The following is a 21228-nucleotide window of genomic DNA, read 5'->3' on the forward strand; positions in this document are numbered from 1 at the left end:
TTTGTAGAATTTTTTTGATGGACTCTGATTGGCTTGAAATTTTATAGGTCCACAGAAAACTACCTAGTAACCAATACACATCGCTTCCTCATGACTTTCGGGTTCATTTTATGGCGTTTTGGGGTTATGCAATACGAATTTGTGATTATATCCACTTTTTCGTGTGTATTAGTATATGTTAATTTTGTTTTAAAAAAAAGTTGACAGACTCTGGTTGGCCTGAATTTTCATAGGCCATAAGAAACAACATAGTAACCAAGACATATTGCTTCGCCATGACTTTCGGGTTCAAGTTTGGTATTTTGGGTCATGCAATACAAATTTGTGATTATATCCATTTTTTCACGTGTAGAATTTTTACGGACTGCGGTTGGCCTGAATTTTCGTATGTCCATACAAAATGGCCTAGGGACCAATACTCATTGATTGCCATGCCTTTCGGGTTTATTTTATGGCGTTTCATAGTGATGCAACATGAATTTGTGATTATATCTACTTTTTCATGTGTATTAGTATATGCTGATTTTATAGAATTTTTTTGACGAACTCTGATTGGCCTGAAAAATTGTGATGACCAATACTCATTGATTCACTATGAGTTTCGGTTCATTTTATGGCATTGCAAGGTGATGCAATACGAATTTGTGATTATATCACTTTTTCGTATGTATTAGTACATGCTGATTTTGTAGAATTTTTTTGACGGACTTCGATTGGCCTGAAAATTTGTAGTTCCATAGTAAATAGATTCTCAATGTATAGCAAAATTTGACTGAAAACCCAAAGATATATATATACCTTTCTTTGTTCCTTCTTTTACAGAGAATATAATTGTATTACTTTACAATTAACACAGCTATTCTGATGTGTTCTCCAGAAGGTTATACAATGTAGTCATGGACATTCAAGGGCTCCCCTTTCCCTACTCCCCCTCCAACTCAATAACTAGAGAAAAAAAGAAAGAAAAAGAGAAAAGAAAAGACTATGTATCCCTACAAAAAGGCAGCTCTTTCAATGTAGCTTGTATCGGAGTTGTGCTGTAGGTAAATTACAAACATCAAGTCATGGCTTCTGAGAAAAAAGATTAGCTCTAACACCTGATTAGATTAGAATTGGGAAGATGTAGATGGCCGATCCTCTTGCTTCTCTACGAGCACACATCTTGATGGTGGACCAAACATGCTTAATAGTACCTGCAGAGGAGAAGCAAGTGGAGCATTTAAGGCTCGTTTGGTACGACGGATAAATGACAATTACTCCCGGGATTAAATTTGAGATGAGTTTATCCCACGTTTGGTTGGAATAAAATCGTGATATCACTAATCCGGGATTAGTTATACCGGGATTGTAGTATTTTTTTTATCCCTATGGAAGGGTGGGATAACTAATCCCGGGATAACTAATTCTGTGATAATTAATTATGGGATAACTTGTTTCCCAAACAAACGACCCCTTAGAAGGCATAACCAAGGTTGCTTCAAATTTCAAGATCTCCGTGAATTAAACTTTAGTTCAGTAAACATTTTATCTTTTTAACTCTTCCTCTCTTTTTTGTGGTGCAAAATGAGTGCAACAATTGAAATACAGCAATCCTACGTTTCCACTAAGATCATTAATTTTTAGTTAATGGATATGAATTTAGAAGGTCATCGTGGTCGTTTCAAGTTCTTTTCTCTATTTTGTTATTCTTGTGAAACATAATAATGAATTTGATTTCAATGGATAGGATAAAGTACACTTTATGCTATATGATGTCTTTCTTATCATTCGGAATAGTTGTTAAATTCAAGTCACTTACAGGTAAAAATACGAGTCCATGTAGAAAACCAAGAAGAACCAAAGCCAGGTACATTTGGAAGTAGTAAACCTGCAAAATGTAGATTAAGATGAGGACAACCAGAACAAGAGTTTCACTCTAAGACTTTGTGTGCAAGTAGACATACCACAAAAACTTCTGTCCTTGAGAAACAAAGAACAAGGACACCGACGAGCTTGGTAAGTGTGATACCACTGCAAAAGGTGAGAACAATAAATAAGTGAGAATTCTTTTCCAGGTATATATTTTCTTCAATGTCTACCATATTTAAAAGACAGATATTTATTCTGTTGCTTTGCATTATTAACTTCGAAGTCATAGGTCCATTAGCTTTCTCTGTGGCTAGTAAACATCGTCGAATGGGATTAGATCCTTTTCTCGATTTGTTATGGCAGCTCGTTATAGGACCACGTAATTCCTATTTTTCAAATTTGATTTTCACATGATTTATCCTTCCTGACAGTTCTTCATTTTATATTATGACGCTATGTGCTAAAATTCGATCTGTTATGGACATGTATTCATATCAAGTTAACATCCTGCTAGCCGTTAATTCCTGTTCTAGAAAGTATTGCCTCATAGTTATATCTGTTTATAAACAAGCTGACTCACTATTTTTAATCCTATTGATAAAAGTCAACAAGTAGACTTGATTAAAGATAGTTTCACTGAATTGGTAAAATGGAGAAGCAAAAACAAAAGGATTTTTTAAACGTGCTCTAACATAAAGAGAGATCAGAAGACATAATCCATTATATCTTCCCCAATAGTATAAGAGAATGTCAAACCTGAATACAGAAGCGCCCATAGTAGTCAGGGCCTCCTTCATGCGCTGATTTCTATCCCCACTGCTGACCTGCATAAAGTGCATAAGAATATTAAAGAGAGAACTCTAGGATGAACGCCTCTAACTGAACATACAGAAAAACGAATAAAGATAACAAATAATATTGTCGTACACCAACCACCCTGAATTAACCTGGCTCAATGGGGATATAAAGCCAAATAATCTTGTTTCGACTTCCTATTTAGGGTCATAATTGACTGCCCAAGCCAAGGTTTGCGGCAAATGTATAATTCGCTGCAGGAGGTTCATCGCTAATAACTCAATGAAAGACATCATTTGAACAGTTTACTTAGCAGACAGAGCACTAAACTTTTACTAGAACTTATTAGTCATTATTTTTACTCAATCGGACAAAGATTCCCTTCTCAATCTCTTTGGAGACAACTACATTTGTTCAATATACAGTAATTCCCTAACTGGACCTACTCAAGTTGAGCTCTATTCTCCCATTATTTTAAAAATAGTAGACCACATAGATCACTGTGATAGAAGACTAACCAAGAAGGCATGTGTTATATGGACACAGAATTCAACAGCAATACCGACGGACATCACAAGGTTAACAACAGATACAGCATTGAGCTGGATTTTTAGAATTGCCATTACTCCCTGCAAAACAATGTACAATGTCACAGCTAGAGAGAAAAAAAACAGGTACAATGATATGAACTCAAACGATTGTGCATAGAAGAACATATACCATAAGATCCAGAACAATCATAGCCAGCACAAGCAAGATAATTGCTGAAGTCCATAAACTGGATGTAGCAAAAGGTATAAAGAAACAGAGTTAATATCACAGATATAAAAAATAAATAAAGGTGTTGTTCCAGGAAGCAAGAAAGAATTGAAAGGAACGGCATTCCAAGTAAGAGATAATCTACTAACCTACATGTGATCACTAAGCATACAATAAATACAGCACCTGTAGAAAATGAAAAAGATAATTGATTAATGTTTCTAAATGGCTTGTCATTTTAAAAATACCCAATGTTTCCTAATTGAGAAATGATAAGCGACATATATAAAGAGCATAAAGAGAGATGACACTGACCAATAGCAATAGCTAAGTTAATTAGGGCTGTCCTCCATATGCTCAGATATTGCTCAAAGAACATATAAAACACAGCATATGGGAAGATCTCCATCTGCACAAGACAAAGAAGTAAGCCATGGCTAACACACAGAATTTTAAGAAAATGCAGGCCAAGTGTGTGATTGTCTGGAAGAAGATAATGGGACGAATCACAGATTGGTAGCAGTTTACTTATGGGGTTTAATTACAGGCTCTAAGAACTCTTTCACTTGGCACAATTTCCTTTATATGCCACATAAGTTTTTCTTCCTTTTTACCTCGACTCTTATAAATACAGATAATTATATTCTAGTTATATAAAATTTGCAAGACACCACGACACGAATATCTAACCTCCAAAATCTCTTGAAAGTTCCTCAATGAAAATTTTAGTTTTACTAAACTTAACAAAATTTTAATAATACAACTATAACTTGCCTATGGTTTTTGGATAAAATAATCCCTATTTCAGATCATCTTTCCTTCTGTTTGGTTCAATCAGAATTGGCATAAACGACAGTAAGAGTATTCTCTTTATAAAATGACCTAACTGTAGCTAGACTTCTCAAATTACCATATTTACTAGCTAACAACGTACTTATTAAGAGCGTATTCACATTCATGATATCAACTATGAATAACAAAAGTAAATGTGTTTATCTCCTACTCTCATCGATCTTGCACAGCCTACCTCCCCTCGACCGTCAGCGTTTATAATCAGAAGAACAGCTAGATGAGATTAACCAAATTTTCCAGCAGTAACTGCCTCTGCACTGCAGAAAAACTTTCTTTTCGAATATCCATTATCTGCTACCCTCATGAATTTCAAAGAATGAGTTGCAATGGGATTTCTGACAACGATCTTGACATAAAAGTCTTGATATGCGTAAATAAATTGCATTAATTACTAAAACACAAAGAAATGAGTTGAATACACGAATGACAATGCTCTAAAGGCTATAATGAGAAATAAAACAGAAGTACAACCAAACTTAATTGCAGATAGTAGCATTAGTTTATCACCAGAATGTATATACTAATAGTTGAACAAATAAAAACAAAAGAGATAATCTTGGTACAAAAGTAGATTGTCACTAGAATTGTCATTAAAAATAGTAGAGACAACAAAGAGAGGCCACACAGTTAAGTTCCTGAAAAGGATACCAATACTTCATTGCGTTGCATTCAGAAATTACCTTTAGAGAATCAGAAAGCCTTGAACTGAAGTCTCGTGCAGCCCTCATGGAATTGACATAGTCAACCTGAAGAAAATGGCTTGAGATTGAAGGCATGGACCTCTACACAAAGTTTAGTGAACTATAAGGTAAAGGATTGGGAATGATTACATACTTGTTTGTTTAGAGGCGTGTGATATGTACGAAAGGCTGATGCTTTAATAATACCATCCTCATAGCCTGATGGTCAACACAAAAGGAGCAAAGTTAAAATTAATGGGAGCTGGTTCAGACGAACAATTGCTACTGACTGCAAGATCTATATCACATTTAAGGGAAACAACCAACAATACATATAATCGGTCAACCTTCAAGCTCCACATTGGTGGTGTAAGCCCCATTGCCACCTTTAGCACAATCACTGGAAGGTAAAGCATTCAGGAACCATGGAAGCTTCTCTCGAAACTGTTGAGTTGTGGGGCGACCATTTGCTAAATCTGAATGACGGAAACACTGAAGGAATCCAAATGTTAGTCAAGTACTCAATTCAACAGTTTTCTGTTGGCTTAATGATTTTCATGTAACTGAGGCATTCATAGGCATGACTCTAGCTAAACGTGGAAAATGTCCAAGGAAATTTCAAAAGCCAAAATAAAAAAGATATTTGAAACTGAAGAACACATTTTGCTTACTGGCACATTGCAATACAAATCACAAATAAAAAATTATATCAGATAGAAATATTTGAATTACCGTTGTGCAATCCTTGCATACGCTGTTCGGGCTACAGGAGCCACTACTGGGCGAACAACATGGGGGCTGAAAGAAAAGAGATACTTTCAGTTAGTAATAGAATATTATTAAATAAAAGAAAAGTATATCAAAAAGTAATAGCAGTAAACTCTTTTTTTGTTTTTTGATAGGGCAATAGCAGTAAACTTTTAGCGGCAGTGATGTGAGATGTAGCACAAGAAGGACGCCATACTATGAACTAAACGGCAATTCTTGAGCCCAAAACGCTTTAAAACATCGCAATTTGTAAAGTTCTATCACATTTCATTCAGTTATTTGAGCACGCAAGAAGTGGTGAACTTAAAAAAGAGTGGTCTACTTCAAAGCAAATTGGAAAAACACACATGACAGTACAAAAAGTAGCCATTTTAAAGCTGTAATAGTACAATTGAAAAAATATTAGACTGAGAACAGAGTATAACAAGTCAAACACCTTTTACTATGAAATGTTGGGTAAGCATTCCAGTCATGACACTATTCTTCTTAAGAAAGAAAGTAACCGAACCTGATCATCAGGAGGACAAAAACTACTATTTGTAAATTTTCTACAGCACCCAAAAGCTTCTGGAGATATCCAAACAAGAAAATCATCAAGCCATGAAGCAGCCGGTTTAGCAATGTAACTTGATTCTGGTGTTAAAGATGCTCTGGCTATCTGCAGAATACAAAGTTAAGCTAAAGTAAAGCATGAACAATATGAGGAAAATATCTCCTTAAGCAAAAAAGATTTACAAACCATAACACTCGCATCAATGAAGACCATATGCAATAAACTTTAGAAAGCACATGATCCAAGTGGGATGAGCTCAAGAGTTAGGGGTCAGCAATAAACCAAATGCTATCCCTTTCCCAAACCCAGCAGCCGAAGAAACTTAATCCAGGACCAAAAATATTATTCCTCTCAGATGAAGAGAGAGACAATTCTACATGTAGCTTAATTCTAGGAGAGACTCCGCTTCACAAGAACATGCCAATGATATGATTCTTCAAAAGAAACACGTGTTTTACCTCATTCAGTAGAGAATCGGAGTCACATTGACTGATGGAACATAGCTGGTTCGTTTGTCTTGAGTCAGAGCTGAGAGAGTAAAATCACATTCTCAATCATTAGGACTATTGAGTTCAACATTCACATTTGTCTCCAATAATAGCTCAAAGTTCTGACATTTAAATCATGCAAAAGCCAGTTAACCAGCCAATTGCATGTTCATAGTTTGAACAGGGTAAGAAAGAGTTTTGTCATAGGTATGCATAATCATTTCAAGAACAATTTCTCTTATATATTGATATGAATTCTTTTCTTCTCAAGCATCCACAAAAGAACTTCCTTGGCACCAATCTACTTTAGCAACATGCTTAGACAAAAATTAAACACAATTCTAACTCTCAGCAGGCATCCTCTTATTCTCTCAAATATAATCTGCATATCTTTGATGATTACGCATATCACAACTAGAATGTTTTAAAACATTTCTAAAGTTCTTCGTCAAAGACACAGAAAGAAGTCGGCATGTTGCTAAATAAAGGAGTATATTATCCATGGTACCTATAGTTATAGTTCTTGACAACAAAGTACAGTGGTGGTCCAACTCTGAGATAGTCCGAGATATTGTTGAAGTAACCCTGCATAAAATAATGCAAACAAATATCACACTTCACAACTCTATGAAAACTAATTTTGTAAATGCACATTAATTAGGGTACTAAACCTGAAGGTATGAGTCGCGAGGAAGAACAATTTGTTGTTCCAAACCAGGTTCAACCCTTGTACATAATGCCTTTTAAGGATATCACGATAAAAAGATCATTCACCCCCAGGTTGCTCGATATAATAAAATCAGCAGAAAGAGACAAAGATTACATAGTAAAAAGGTGGTGCAACTTACAATACTCGCCAACGCAAAAGCAGCAAAGACACATATGACAACAAGTTTTACTCCCCAGAGACTTAAGATGGGGGCGTGAATATCCTACAAGTGAAAAAATCAAAATAAATCAAATTGGTTACTAAATGCAAATAAAACAGCTCCAGTTACAAGAACATCAAGTAGTGTAAGATATAACATGTACAGAACTCTACACTCATCAGCAGCATAAACCTACCAAGATGTACAGAGCTCCCATAAAGTTACCAAGATCTCTACCATTACAAAGTCAAGATGTTAAAGCACGAGTCAAATAATCGATTATGATCATGGGAGGCATTACTTGGGTGCTGGAAGGAGAAAGAAAGGAAGAGGAGACATAAGGCTTCGGAAGATGATAGAGATAATTTCGTATTTCTTTTTGGTATCCTTGCAGTACTCGATCATGTCCAGATGATAAGACAGCTTTGTAGAATGGAACTTCTCTTAATTAGGATTCCAGATTTCCCCTTGAGTCAAGACATTTTATTCACTTATCGAAAGAAGAAAAAAATAATCAATGCATAATCACAAACAATTTCCAGTCCTTCGAGATCTCATATGGCTTATATGTAATAAGTACAGCATAGAGATCTTTAAGATAATAGCTGCAATATGAGAAATATCATCAGAGTTCCTCCTGATAGTCATTAAGATTTCGCATGGTCAACCTAGAAGTCTAAGACTTTGAAAGATAAAACAAAAAGAATAGCAGGATCAAACATCTATTTTAATAATAAATTAAAACAACCTTAGATGGTATTGTTGATTGAGAGTACTGAGACATGTTCGCATATAAGTAAATATGAATACGCCACCTTTTGATTTAGATTTAGCTAGACAAACCTTGTACTAGATAAAGAAAACAAACATTAAAAACGTTTCTGAGATCATATGCATCAGTTCAGAGAGGACAAAGGATGAAATTTCAGAAACATTTAAGACCATCCATTACCTTCATATACCGTACCAGCAATCCAGGTTTTCTCTGTTGATTACCTACAAAATTGTTTGATATAAGGGCTTCATCAGATAGGAAAAAAAGTAAAGAGCCTTGCTGAAAAGCTCCCAGATTTACCTTTGTCGGGATCAGCATTTGAACCAGACACTTTAATACATGGGAAACAATCAATCCTGTTATCTTCGGCTCTCAAAAAATCAAAACAAATCAAGGCAACAAATGCAGTAACTTGCAGAAGGAAGTCCAACAAAACGGCCAATGCTGCAGCCAAAGCAAAGAAAAGGGATAAATAACAGAAGCTCTAAACACAAGTATGCTAGATATTTTACAATAATTAGCAACTCTGTAAGCCTAGAATCAGGCTATTCCTGACCTGCGAACATGGAAAAAACGCGGCATGCCGGCATTGGAATGAAACTTCCAACTGCAAATGCTAAAACCTCTGAAAGACTAGCCAGTGTAATAGATGGTCCAACTTCTACAAGAGCATTGCTAATTCGTCCCTCTAAAGGCAGTTCCATTGGCTGCCGCTTAACAGCATTCACCAGAATGCACATGTTATCTACTCCAACCTGAGAAAATATGGAGATTGAGAATGATCATAAAGCAAGAGAAGGGATTGTAAGTAAATTATTTTTAGACAAAAAGGATCAGCAAGTAGAGACAGAGCAAAGTCAAAGAAGAGGAGACTGTCGAAATACCACTTACAGCCAAGACAAGGAAAGGGATCACTTCCATTATAATTAGGGTTGATTTTACACCTACTGCACTGAAGAAACCAACTGATCCAAGAACAGAGAGCATGACAAGTATAACTCCTGAAAGACCAAGCAAGACCTGGAAAACAACAATCCATCAAAAGCAAATGTCAAAAAAGAATATAGAAGAAGGCTAATATAAGCACCACCTTTCAAGTGAGAATGAAAAAGTCAAACGAAACCATTAAGTATGTTGATGATGATTCTCATAGTATATTCTTTTACAAAAATCTAAAATGTGTTAACTGAATAGGACCAAAAATTGCAACAGTCATGAGGATGGTTGATGGTATGAAGGGTCAAAAGCACTGTACCTTAGAGGAAATGTAACAAAAGGAAAAACGGGGAGTATCGCCCAACGTCAAGGATATATAGGCAAACATCACAAGATAGCTTATCTGGAACAGAGCAAGTACAAAAGGAAACGGTGAGCTGAAGCAACCGAGGAAGTGCATGATATAATCGTCATTAAGGTGAGGGAGAAAGACATGTCAAAGTAAATATGAAACCATAGTGGGTCCACTCCCTTACCAAGATAGTAATAGCATCTGCTGTGCTCTCCCTTTTCAACTCTTCCTCAACAGAACTTTCTGATGAAAAAGCAAGGCTCAAATTCTTTGCTTGCACCATTGGCAAGATCTCATCCTGCCCATAGTATCAAAACTGATTAGACCACATAGTCAAAATCTAGTATTAGAAAATGATTAATGCTCAAATGTTTCATTTAGGATCTCTCAGTGACTTCTTATGTTATCAAGTTTTTTTTTCTTTGTGCTTTTATCTTATAAAAAAAATGTTATCCAGCTTTTTAGAGTCCTCAGAAGGCACGTCATGGCATAGAGCTATTAGTGAAAGGAACATATTACAACATGCAGACCTTCACTAACTGAATGAAAGCCTTCTCCCAGGCCACTGCCTTCTTAGAATAGTTGCCTTCTTTATCAATTGCATTATTCACAGGATAGGTCACAATGAAAGCAGAAGCCTGTCTCATAAACATTTATACATCAGGATACAGCTTAGACCAACATTGCATCAGTTCTTTGAATCACGAAATTTATGGACAAAAGGCAAACGGAGGTACCTCAGAGTAATTGTTACCAGAGAAACCACCAACGGCAGTGCTTGGATCAAGTGGAGCTTTAAAAGCACTCAAACAGCTCTCTGCTGAAGTATAATGCTAAAAGACAGCAAAGAAAATTGATGATGAGCTTTAACATTATTCCTTTAGGTTGTGAAGAAGTATGAAATGAAAGTGGATGTCAAAGATTGAGAAAGAAACAAATTAAAAGGAAAAATAAGCACATTGATTACTTTCTGATTCTTTAAACTCAAGAGCCAAACTTTCTCCGCTGTTCACTTCTTAATATTCTATTGAAGACAACAAGAATTGACTGATTTTACAAACTTAACCTGTTAGAATATCGAGTTCCTTGGTGAAGAGATCTCGTAAGCACCCTGAGTAGACACAAGTTGAAGGACCTCTATTTATTTGCTCATCCAATCAATTAGAAGCAACTAACTCCTCACATGAACTTAGAGTACTATCAAGATTTGGATATGCTTTGTTTAGAGTAGAATGTATCAGGTTGTTTCATGTGTTGTCTGCAGATTTAAATAAAAATGACTGTCAATTTGATTTAAGTTGTTCTTATTCAAACCAAGTCATATGTTCAAATCCCAGAATTTCTACAGTCATTCAATTTGAGCATGGATATCTCAACTTGATGTGTGCATGCTAGAGGAATACACTCTACCTTCTTTTTTTTTGATAACCATGGTGTCCGGCCTAGCTAGCATTCACCTCGACTAATTTCACAATGTACCTGCTACCTCTCACCAGCACAGGTACCGGGTAACTCTGTCCACCATGGCTTGGACAAATGGGACTCCGTTGGGATTTGAATCTGAGCCCTCATGGTTCTCAACCCATTAACCACTAGGTCACACCCTTGGGTGCAATACACTCTACCTTTATCCAGGCTTAACTAACTAATACAACTCCAATCAGCAGTAGCACCTTTAATGCTGTTCTGCTTGATTTGAATGTATGCAGCAAACAGCATTGTGGACCAAAAAAGCAAGTTACAAGTAAAACCGATAAAAAGAAATGAAAAAGAATATTATAACAGTGACCAGAGACAAAAAGGAAAAGAAAAATAAAAGTAACTTTATCAGTACTGCATCACAAAGTTAGATCACAACATACCTGAAAACAGTACTGAACATGCTCAACGCCTCCATAACTATCGAAGTTATTGCTGTCCATTTTGAAATACTACAAATCATATAAGTGGGAATCAGTTGCAAGACATTTAAGGGGAAGTTGAGAGATTTCTTTAACAGACATCTGTAATAGCAGCCATGATTGACAATTAATAGAAGTAGCAGAGTCACAAGTAATTAGGTCTAGTGCCAAAAGACATCGGTAAGAGAAAAACAGATAGCATTTGGACCATGAAGGAAGGAACAGGAAGTTAAGGGAATCCCATGCAGCAGACAACATCATCTACGCAATGGCATGTCAAAGTGCCAAAACATTCAATCATAGAGCAGAGAGAAAAAAACAAGACCATTTCACAGCCCAAGGAATTTGACGTTGAACTTTTCACATTTTTCTCCCGTATGTACTCAATATTTAACTCAATCTTCAGATCATGACATTCTTCAATAAGAGATCACTGACAGGCTTAGAGAACTTGCTTCGAAATATTAATAAGTTCAGTTAATGTTTGCTTTACTACGAGATATATAGCCAAAGCGTAGAAGAATTAACTAATATAGTGTTGTACCTGAAGAATACTTTGAGTAGCGCATTCTGTGCCAAGTGGCTTCATACAAATGTCAGTCAGAGATACCATTGAGCCAGAATAGTTCCCTTGGATAGCATCAATCTATTCAACATGGGGCAAACTTAGTTTCTAGGAAAAGAAGAAAATATTAAGAATAAACTTTGCATGTCAAAGCAAGTGCAAAGTTTATTCACTCCTCTTGCAGGTAATTAGATGTCACTCCTCTTGCATGTTGAACAGAACTGTTCTGGCTCAATCATGCACAGAACTGTAAATCAGATGTCACTCCTCTTGCAGGTAATTAAAGGAAGCATGATTCTGTTCAGTTTAAAACAAAATTCAAGAAGATGTATTACCTTTTTTTGTATGTCAAAGAGTAACTTGATGTTGTCTTCAGTAACAATAGGAGGTGATTTTCCATTATCTGCGTCTGAGATTGTACCAATTATGAGCTGCAATTTTAATAAGGTGATAGTAATTTCCATGAGATTCAAAGGTCATCCAGTCCACCCCCACCTCAAAACAAGGGAAAAGAGGAAGAGAAAAGAAAGCCCCCTTTACCCTGATAAATGGGAAACGTGGGATTCAGCTACATGAATTTAATGATACTAATGTAATAAAAAAGGCAGACTTGAGAAACATAGTTTAAAGTACATCCAAACTGTAACTGGATCCAAACATGACCAGAATGGCAGGCCTGTTTCTTAAAAAAAGATTTATAAAGTTCTTAAACTATAAATTAAGTTGAAAAGGCAACAAAACAGTGAACAGCAGCTAAACAAAAAAAGCTCCATTGAGCTAGCAGTTGTCAGCAATAGCATACCCTAAACCCTCACAGAGTTTCCTTGCTGTAAAATTAGGATAGATGCAGATAGTCAGACAAGGAAGCCTCTTTTGTTTGGCAAAGACCTATCCAGACAAAGACGTGAAAGTTACAAACTTTTATTACATTTAACGTGAATGCAAAGACTAGTTTGCGACATGAAAAGACGATACAGCTAAAGTCTACAAATGGATCAGGATTCAACTAATTCTACTACAACTACACCTCAATCCCAAGCAAGTTGGATGCATCAGGATTCAAGTTGGAAAATTTTCACTGTCCAATTTTAGATGTCTTGCATTGCATGATCAGTACTGAATCGAGAATTCTCCAACTGAAGAAAAGGCTCTGTCAGTATTCAGGGTAAAACCTTTCACCCAATCAGTATCTGAGAAATCATTTTCATGGCTCTTTGGGAGGATGGATGTAGGTGTTCATCTTAACCAAGTTCAGTGCAAAATTTTGGAGAAGCCCAAGTAGTAGTAGCACAGTAATCAAATTAACCACAGTCAAGCCTTTTCAGCAACTGAAATATTAAGATGCCAGCATGTTAAATGAACTGGCATAGGTAACCACTCCATTGTACCAAATACTTACATGGAACCCCAGGTGCTGGAAACAACCAGCACTACGAGGTGAGACATATCTAAATCGGTAAGGTTACTGAGTGCTTAAAGCAATTAGAGGCCATCAGATCAATCTTTGTCAATATATAAAACAAGTCTTCGTTTTATAGGTCTTGCTTTCTCAATTCCATAGTGTTAGTTTTGACATCACTTTGAAGTTACTCCTGAGAAACACTCATCCACAAAGTACTCAAGTCAATTAGCGTGAGAAACATAACATACATGTGGCACCAGAATTATGGATCCACAGGCAAACTATTGGATACTACAATCGTGAAATATTATACCAAGTCTGACTTAACTACATAACAAACAATGACAAAAGTATCTAGCAGAAAACATAATGAAGTAGAACCTGCTCAATTCTATAAAATGGTGCAAGGTGGCTGTCAAAAAATAGTTTCTCCTCTGCAGCTCTACTCCCACGGCCGACCCATAGCTGAAAGTATCAATGTGGAATCTCAGGACGTGAATGCAACAAATTAAAAATATTAAAACAATGGTATATACAAGCAAATATAAGTGGATGAAATGATATAATAGGAAATTGAGACAGCTAAGCCACATCATACCTTCTCAGGCCTTGTCTCAACTTTAAAACGGAAAAGGCCTAAGCAGAGCACCAGGACAATGAACAACGATGAACACAATACAAGGATTGGATTTCTAGCCACCCATGTTCCATATCTCCTGAAAAAGGGGTTGTTTACAGATGCAACTATTTCTGTAAGAACAATCCTCAACCAATCACTGGTCTTAACTGATTAAAAGTGTATAGAATCACCTGTAGAATTTTGACATATATCCCTGTACAATTGAGAGTTGAATACCACTTGAAATTTGAGGGACATCTTCAAGCATCTGAAATTTTTAAATGAGTTATAAACGTGGGGAGATGATATTGAGATATCTCATGGTGAAACTCCCATTATCCAGCCAGCTATGACCCAAAAGTTAACTCATAAACTATTACAATAAATAGAACATTGAAATTTTGAGGAAAGAAGCCTATAGAAGAAACCAGCCACCTTTCACAGTATTTAAACTACAACTTTTGGCCTATGCTCAATGGTGTTAGCTAGTAGATTCTTTAGTTCATATAACTGGATAGGAATTTAAGCTGGGAAAACAAAAGGAAAGACACATTTTATACACATGATGATTCGCCAAACTCATGTTTTGAGATATGGAAGGTATTAAGGTAAAGGAAAGTAGCACTAATATGAAAAATACAAAATGAGCTATCTCAGACAAGCAAACAAATCACTGAGAGGTTGCAAACTGGCATTCACCTGCATGGGAATATTCTCATCCTTTTGCCTGCTGCTTTGGCGGATGACACCATTTCCAGTTGCACGGATCAATGGCTTTGTTCTCGAAACAGGAGTCTCTTCTCTTTTTTTATGGAGAAAGCCCCATCCAAGAAAAACGGAGACTAGTACAACATACAGAATTGTGACAGCAACTTCAATACACTTCACCTGCACCAATCAAGAGTTGGAACAGCATAAATCATGTATTTTCTTGCAGTTCTACCGATGCAACAAAGTCAGATTTAATGAGCTATGCTGTAAAGCTGAAATTCAATCTGAGCTATGTGTATGAATTTAAGAAGCAAGTAAATCAAGTGACTCTCTATAATTGGTGTCTTTTCACCTTGAGAGACCCAATTCTCACTGAACAAGAATCTTCTCTCAGCGCAGGAGGAGGAGCCGAACTTGAGCAGGCCGAAGCCGAGGGGCAATCACCACATGAACAGCCTAGTGATGTATCACCACATGAATATGTAGACACGTTCATAGGTGTCATTCCAGATGACTCAGGAGCAGTTGGTTTGAAGTTAATTGCATATGGAGATCCGGGGACTCCAGGTGCTGCTCGTCTTCCAATAAATGCATACCACTCTGTCAAATTAAGTGTCAGCATGGCATGCAGATTACCAACTAAATCAAAGAAATCATACTATTATCCACCTTCACCCCAATACTCTCTCTTGTTCTCTCTGTCTTGCATAACCAAAAGAAAGAGCAACTGCCAGTTATACTTATAAATTATAATGCATGTGTGTGAAACCTTTTCAACCCAAGCCAACAGCCCTCCTAATAACAATAAAGAAAAGCCAAAAGCTATACTTACTGAGGCATGGTAGCATGAAGACATGCACACCTTTTTACATGTGTGCATCTATTCAAAGTCAGGAACCAAGGAATGGACAATTTACCTCTAAAATTTTTAGCTCCTGCACCAATGAATTCTATGGCTTTGGTATTCATTGTACCAAACTTTACATCCTTGCAAGATTCGTACAACCCCTCACCAAAAGTGTCAGTTATGAAAAAATCAATTCCATCGACAGTAGAATTGCTTTTGACCTGAAAACCAAAAAAAATCATGAATTGCCTATTCAAAGCAATTTAGGACAATTGGTGCACAGTGACAAACATGATAGTTTAGCTTAAATCAGCTTCCCCGAAAGTGTTTAGGACAATTGATACAAAGTGAGGACGAAATTAAATAGCAAACTGGCCACATAGGTAGCACTTACCTTGGAAATAGATGTAACATTGATAAACTGGCTCTGGTTCGGAGAGCATGTAAGTTCACAAAACAAATTCAAAAAGTTTCTCAAGCATGCTGGACAGCCCACAAGAAACGGAATTGCCTACAAAAGAAGTTAATTGGATACAGAGGATTTCAAAACGAGAAAGAATCGTGAGAAGAGAACTGCCATTGTTTACACTCAACTCAAAATGAAAAAGATTTCAGCCCAACACCTCCCAAAGAAGAAATATATAGATTATATACACGCACATATAAGAGGAACAACGTGTTTTGGAGTAAAACTATTTTGAATCCTATAGTATTTTTACTACAATGATACTCTTATAACCACCCTACTAGCCAGAAAAGAGAAGCGATGGAAGAGCTATTGTATTGAATGCATAGATATTTCCTTTAATTCCTTTCTTCTACCTTCTATCTCCACTAGCATATGCTATTATTATCTCTCAACTTGCGTTTATTCTTCAATGACTTCTGCCAATTAGAATTATGCACAGTGTGCTCACCAGTATCTAGTGAGTAATATTAATCAGACTAGCTGTCCTAAGTAAAGGAGTTAAAATAAAATTGAAATATGATTCAGCAGATAAGCTACAAGATCTCAGTTGTGACAAGAATCAAGATTTTTCTCAAGTAAGAAGGCTACAGAGCCATCTCCAACTCAGCTCCTGTCACACAAATACACAAGACCCCGTTACTTGACAACCATCAAATGTGAGAGCTTATCACTAAAGCACCAATCTCAAGCCTCCTAAATAGCCCATGCCAAAGAAAAAAGACGCTCGGTCATACAACATTAGATTTGTTCAAATCACTTGGCTACAAAGACCCTCCAAGTTATCAAAATTATACTCATAATATTCTTTGTTGTTAACACCACTCATTTTTCAGATAAGCATTCTCAAAATCAGGAGCTGGAAGAGTTTTACAGCATAAAAATCTTACTTGCTGGACTTGTGCTCGCAAGGTATCAAATTGACCCTCCGTACAACAGACGTTTCCAGTTATCGTTGGACACAAACTTTGAATTTTCGATGAAAGTAGCTCACCTGGCTGCAGAGCACAAATATTGTACATAATGACATTAAAATATCAGGTTGAATATAATTTGGATATCCAATAGTTTTAGAGTAACACAACCAGGAGAACCACATATAAGTCTCTGAGCATGTGCATGTGATTCCTTTTTTTCCTTTTGATTGGAAGGGAAGTCAAGTCAGCAAGACAAAGATGATAGAGTGCGGGGGACAGGCCAGATCTTGTAGAGGCCAACAACTATGAATGGCTAGCTTAGAATAGCCACCGAACCTCTATCAAGTGATCTATGATAAACCAAATACAAAGGTACCAAGATGGTTCATCAATAGTTATCTAACAGTATTTACCTTCACAGAAGGGGAACCAAAGGGACAATTCAGAACTTTCCCATCACTGCGTGCTCCGCAAATGTCATACATGGCACAATATCCTTCAGCATGCCTTTGTCTAACCAAGTGAAAAAATACTATAAGGTGTTGCACTTTATGAAATTCATGAAAAATGAGACAATTTAGTTTTTGTTTAGGTTTATTGTATAAAATAAAATAACAAAAATAAGGCTATCCAATTCTTCTTTGTTTATGCTCCACAAGTGCATATTTTAGTAATTTGCTTCGCTTCATTTAGTTCAAGTTAAATTTTAGTTTAGGTTTGTTTGTAAAATGTAAAATTCAATAAAAGAAAAAATATATAAGGGAGCTGACTGCCTTGGATTAAAATGTACATAGATTTTCTTTCAGCAGGAAAAGATATCAATATCACAATTCACTTAAAGATATATATAAAACTTACACTCCAGAGGACTTTGATGTTTGTGCAGTCACCACAGAACCAAGAAACAAAACCTGCACAGGTAAATTTGAGAGTACAGCTCAACGCAGTTCAAGAAGGATTTTCAGAGCCATTCATATCAGAAATTATTTTCATTTATTGTATTTCTCTACTCCTTCGGGCAGGGGTAAGGTGTGCGTACACACTACCAGACCCCATTAATAGGATTTTATTGGGTTGTTTTTGTTGTTGTATCAAAAGACGCATATGCCCCACATTGACTTTCTAGGCATCTCTCTCTCTCTCCCTCACTCTCTCCCTCACTCTCTCTCTCACTCTCTGTGTATGTAGGAATCAAATATTAGGCACAATTCAGTAGAAGTCACGACTAGAAGTTAGCCAGCTTATAAAATTCTTCAGCAAATTACTGCTCGAGTAACCATCATCTTAAAAAAAAAGATATTAATTTACTATAGAAATTCGCTTGAAAGAACACATAAAGATACTTTTTTTTTATGCCACAAATTATAGACATAAATTTGTTAGGTGAAAGAATACAGAAAGACACCCTTTTTTTTTAGTGCAGATGACTGCATTCAAACTCCTCATAAAGTTGAATTTTGCAATATACTTCACAGGTATCTCATCAAGTTGTTAAAAGGCTATAGATTATCAAACAATTCCGCAAGGAAGGCAGCAAAATTTCACAGCAACAGTCAAGTTTTACAATTAAAAACCGAAAATTGAAAGAAAAATAAAGCATTTCAATCAGAAAGAGAAGTCCAAAATTTTCAGAAAACAGCAAAAAACGTTTCACTCGCGAGCATTAATTCATTTTGAAAAATGCCGAAAATCAATGATGGAAAAAAACGAGTTTCTGCACAACGATATTTGTTTCAATCAGAAAGAGAATTCAAAATTTAACAATTGAAAAGCGAAAAAAATAAATAAATAAAGGAGCTTTAATCAGAAGGAGAAGTCCGAAATTATCAAACAACAGGCAAAAGCATTCTTCTGCAACTTCTCAGTTCTCACTCGCCTCTATTCATATGATAAACACAAAACGTGCTTCTACTCAACCGAAGTCAGAAATTTTCAGCCTGAGTAATACCTGAAACAAACATAGCGCGAACCAAATCCGGATAAAATGAAGCATCATTGTTCCTATGGAAGAAAACTCCGCCATTGCTACTTCCCGGAGCTGAGTCCTAAACTCAGAAAACTCCTTTTCTAAAGATTTTGGTTCCAGTTATCAACAACTTTATAGTCCAAGTCCGTCTTTTCTGTACAGAATATGAGATGGAAAGAGAGAGAGAGTCAAATGATAAATCTGTAGAATATATAGGACTAAGCTTAGTAAAGAGTGCTTCTATTCCATTAAATACTGGAGTTTTTAAATTCTAATGTTCCAGTCTGGAACTTCACGAGTTTTAAGGGACAAACCCGGTCCCCGGCTTTAGGATAAAACACTTGTACTACAAAATATATACTTACTTAATTTAATAATTTAAGTTATTTTACGGAATTACCCTTGCTTTCGGTTCGTATTGTCGGGATGCATTTTAATTATGTTTCCTCAAGGCTCGCGTAATTGAAAGCGTATGATTCCTTCTTTTTTTTCGATTTGAGTTAATCATCATGAAAAGCGCATGACAATTCTTACCGTTAATTCGATCAATCAACGGTGTGCTACTCCAACTTCAGATATATTCTGGATATGAAGTTGCATTTGTCAGGAATGTCAGAGACGGCTCCAGGATTAAAATCTTATAAGTTTAATTTTTACGGTTTTTAGTATTAAACCCATTATTTTTTTAAAGTTATGAGTTCATATCTATTTTTTTTTACTATTTTAATAAATTTTTACTCCGCGTCCAAAGTTATGAGTTCAATTGAACCCATCAACAAAACACTACATCCGTCCTTAGGGGAGTATTTTACAATCCAATATGAAATTTTTCTGCGCAAATTTGAATTTTGTTTGCCCAATGCGGTATCGGTCACCGAATGAAAAACAAAAAAAATAGTGTGTTGTGCTGTGTGAAGGTGATTACAGTCATTTTGATTCTATAATTGGAAACTTTAGATCATTCTTGCAAAAGTGCAAATATACGAGTTAAGTTTAAATTTTGGTAAATATACATAGATTAGTAGGTTCAGAAAGTTTATTTTCTTTTTTATTTTTCTGTATGTGGAAAACTAAAGCTCATATGAATGAGATGTTTGTTTGACAAAGAAAAGTAAACCAGAACTCATTAATTGGAGAACTTTTTAGCTAGGATTACGTGTCTGCGTACTTTATTTTATTACACACTTAATAGGGTAGAGAGAATTTAACTATAGAAGTTAGAATTTGTAATTCCCGTGATATTTTTAGGTAGGCGACAATACAAGACTAAGGATGAAAGAATACAGAACGAAAAGAATTTGAAAATACCTAGGTAAACCACTCTGAACACGAGACAATAAACATTGGTTTGTTATAAATATATTATATTATGGATGTTTATTTAGTACTCCGTTGTAAATAAGTTTCTTGAAGAAGCTTATCTATATGAGACTCCGCCGTAAATATGTTTATCTATTTAGTACTCTATTGGAAATAAACCTTCTGAAGAACCTTATCCTTTCGGTACTCCGTTATGGATAAATATTACTTATGGTAAAAGATTATCTATATCTGGCACAACAGCTTAGAGTAACAGCTTACAAGCAGCTTACACAACAGCTTGCAGTAGCAGCTTACACAACAGCTTTCTTTCTTCTATAAATAGAGGAGAATTCAGTTCATTATGTACATAAGTTTCAAGTTTGAATAATATATCAGTTTCTCTCTATACTTGTCTTTACTTTGCTGTCTTTATTTTATAACATGTTATAAGCACGAGACTCTGTCATCTCGAGAAAATACTTTGAAAGTATCAGAGGTACGAACTTTTTTTTTCTAAATAATGTCAAATCTTTCTAAACTTGAGTTTGTAGTCCTGGATATATCGGGCAAAAGCTACATGTCTTGGGTGTTTGATGCCGAAATTCATCTTGATGCGATGGGTCTGGCAGACACCATCAAAAATAAAAATCATGAATCAAACCAAGACCGTGCCAAAGCAATGATATTCCTACGCCATCACCTTGATGAGGGCCTGAAAATGGAATATCTTACTGTTAAAGATCCAGTCATACTATGAAATAATTTGAAAGATAGATATGACCACCTGAAGATGGTCGTTCTTCCACAGGCGCGTTATGATTGGACTCATCTAAGGCTACAAGATTTTAAATCTATTA

General features: G+C 35.9%; 1 protein-coding gene across 1 annotated transcript; it reads right to left on the minus strand.

Moving 5' to 3' along the window:
* Positions 1–767: 767 nt before the first annotated feature.
* Positions 768–19373, minus strand: LOC104114042 (uncharacterized). Its single transcript, XM_018776933.3, has 39 exons — positions 19052–19373; positions 17962–18014; positions 17517–17616; positions 17077–17184; positions 16115–16231; positions 15791–15941; positions 15226–15473; positions 14862–15050; positions 14354–14430; positions 14142–14259; positions 13925–14008; positions 12477–12572; positions 12121–12222; positions 11538–11606; positions 10413–10508; positions 10206–10313; positions 9860–9973; positions 9643–9726; positions 9279–9407; positions 8944–9142; positions 8688–8831; positions 8565–8608; positions 7592–7675; positions 7415–7483; positions 7252–7328; positions 6714–6783; positions 6211–6360; positions 5667–5732; positions 5282–5426; positions 5089–5153; positions 4935–5000; positions 3718–3811; positions 3552–3588; positions 3364–3421; positions 3162–3272; positions 2605–2672; positions 1944–2010; positions 1799–1867; positions 768–1193 (listed from the first exon to the last, which is right to left on the minus strand). The coding sequence occupies exons 1-39, from the start codon at positions 19124–19126 to the stop codon at positions 1107–1109; spliced, it is 3888 nt and encodes a 1295-aa protein (XP_018632449.1). The 5' UTR covers positions 19127–19373; the 3' UTR covers positions 768–1106.
* Between the last annotated feature and the right edge of the window lie 1855 nt (positions 19374–21228).

Source organism: Nicotiana tomentosiformis, chromosome 4, assembly GCF_000390325.3.
Source record: "Nicotiana tomentosiformis chromosome 4, ASM39032v3, whole genome shotgun sequence".
In the NCBI taxonomy this organism is placed as follows: Eukaryota; Viridiplantae; Streptophyta; class Magnoliopsida; order Solanales; family Solanaceae; genus Nicotiana; species Nicotiana tomentosiformis.

What these genes read in the sequence shown, in the direction of transcription:
- LOC104114042 (XM_018776933.3), bottom strand. Translation starts at nt 19,126, where the DNA reads ATGGCGGAGTTTTCTTCCATAGGAACAATGATGCTTCATTTTATCCGG. An exon ending in CCGATTCTCTACTGAATGAG is followed by an intron (nt 6,361 to 6,713) that starts GTAAAACACGTG and finishes TGTATTCTGCAG; the next exon opens with ATAGCCAGAGCATCTTTAAC. An exon ending in ATGGGCGCTTCTGTATTCAG is followed by an intron (nt 2,011 to 2,604) that starts GTTTGACATTCT and finishes CACCTTTTGCAG; the next exon opens with TGGTATCACACTTACCAAGC.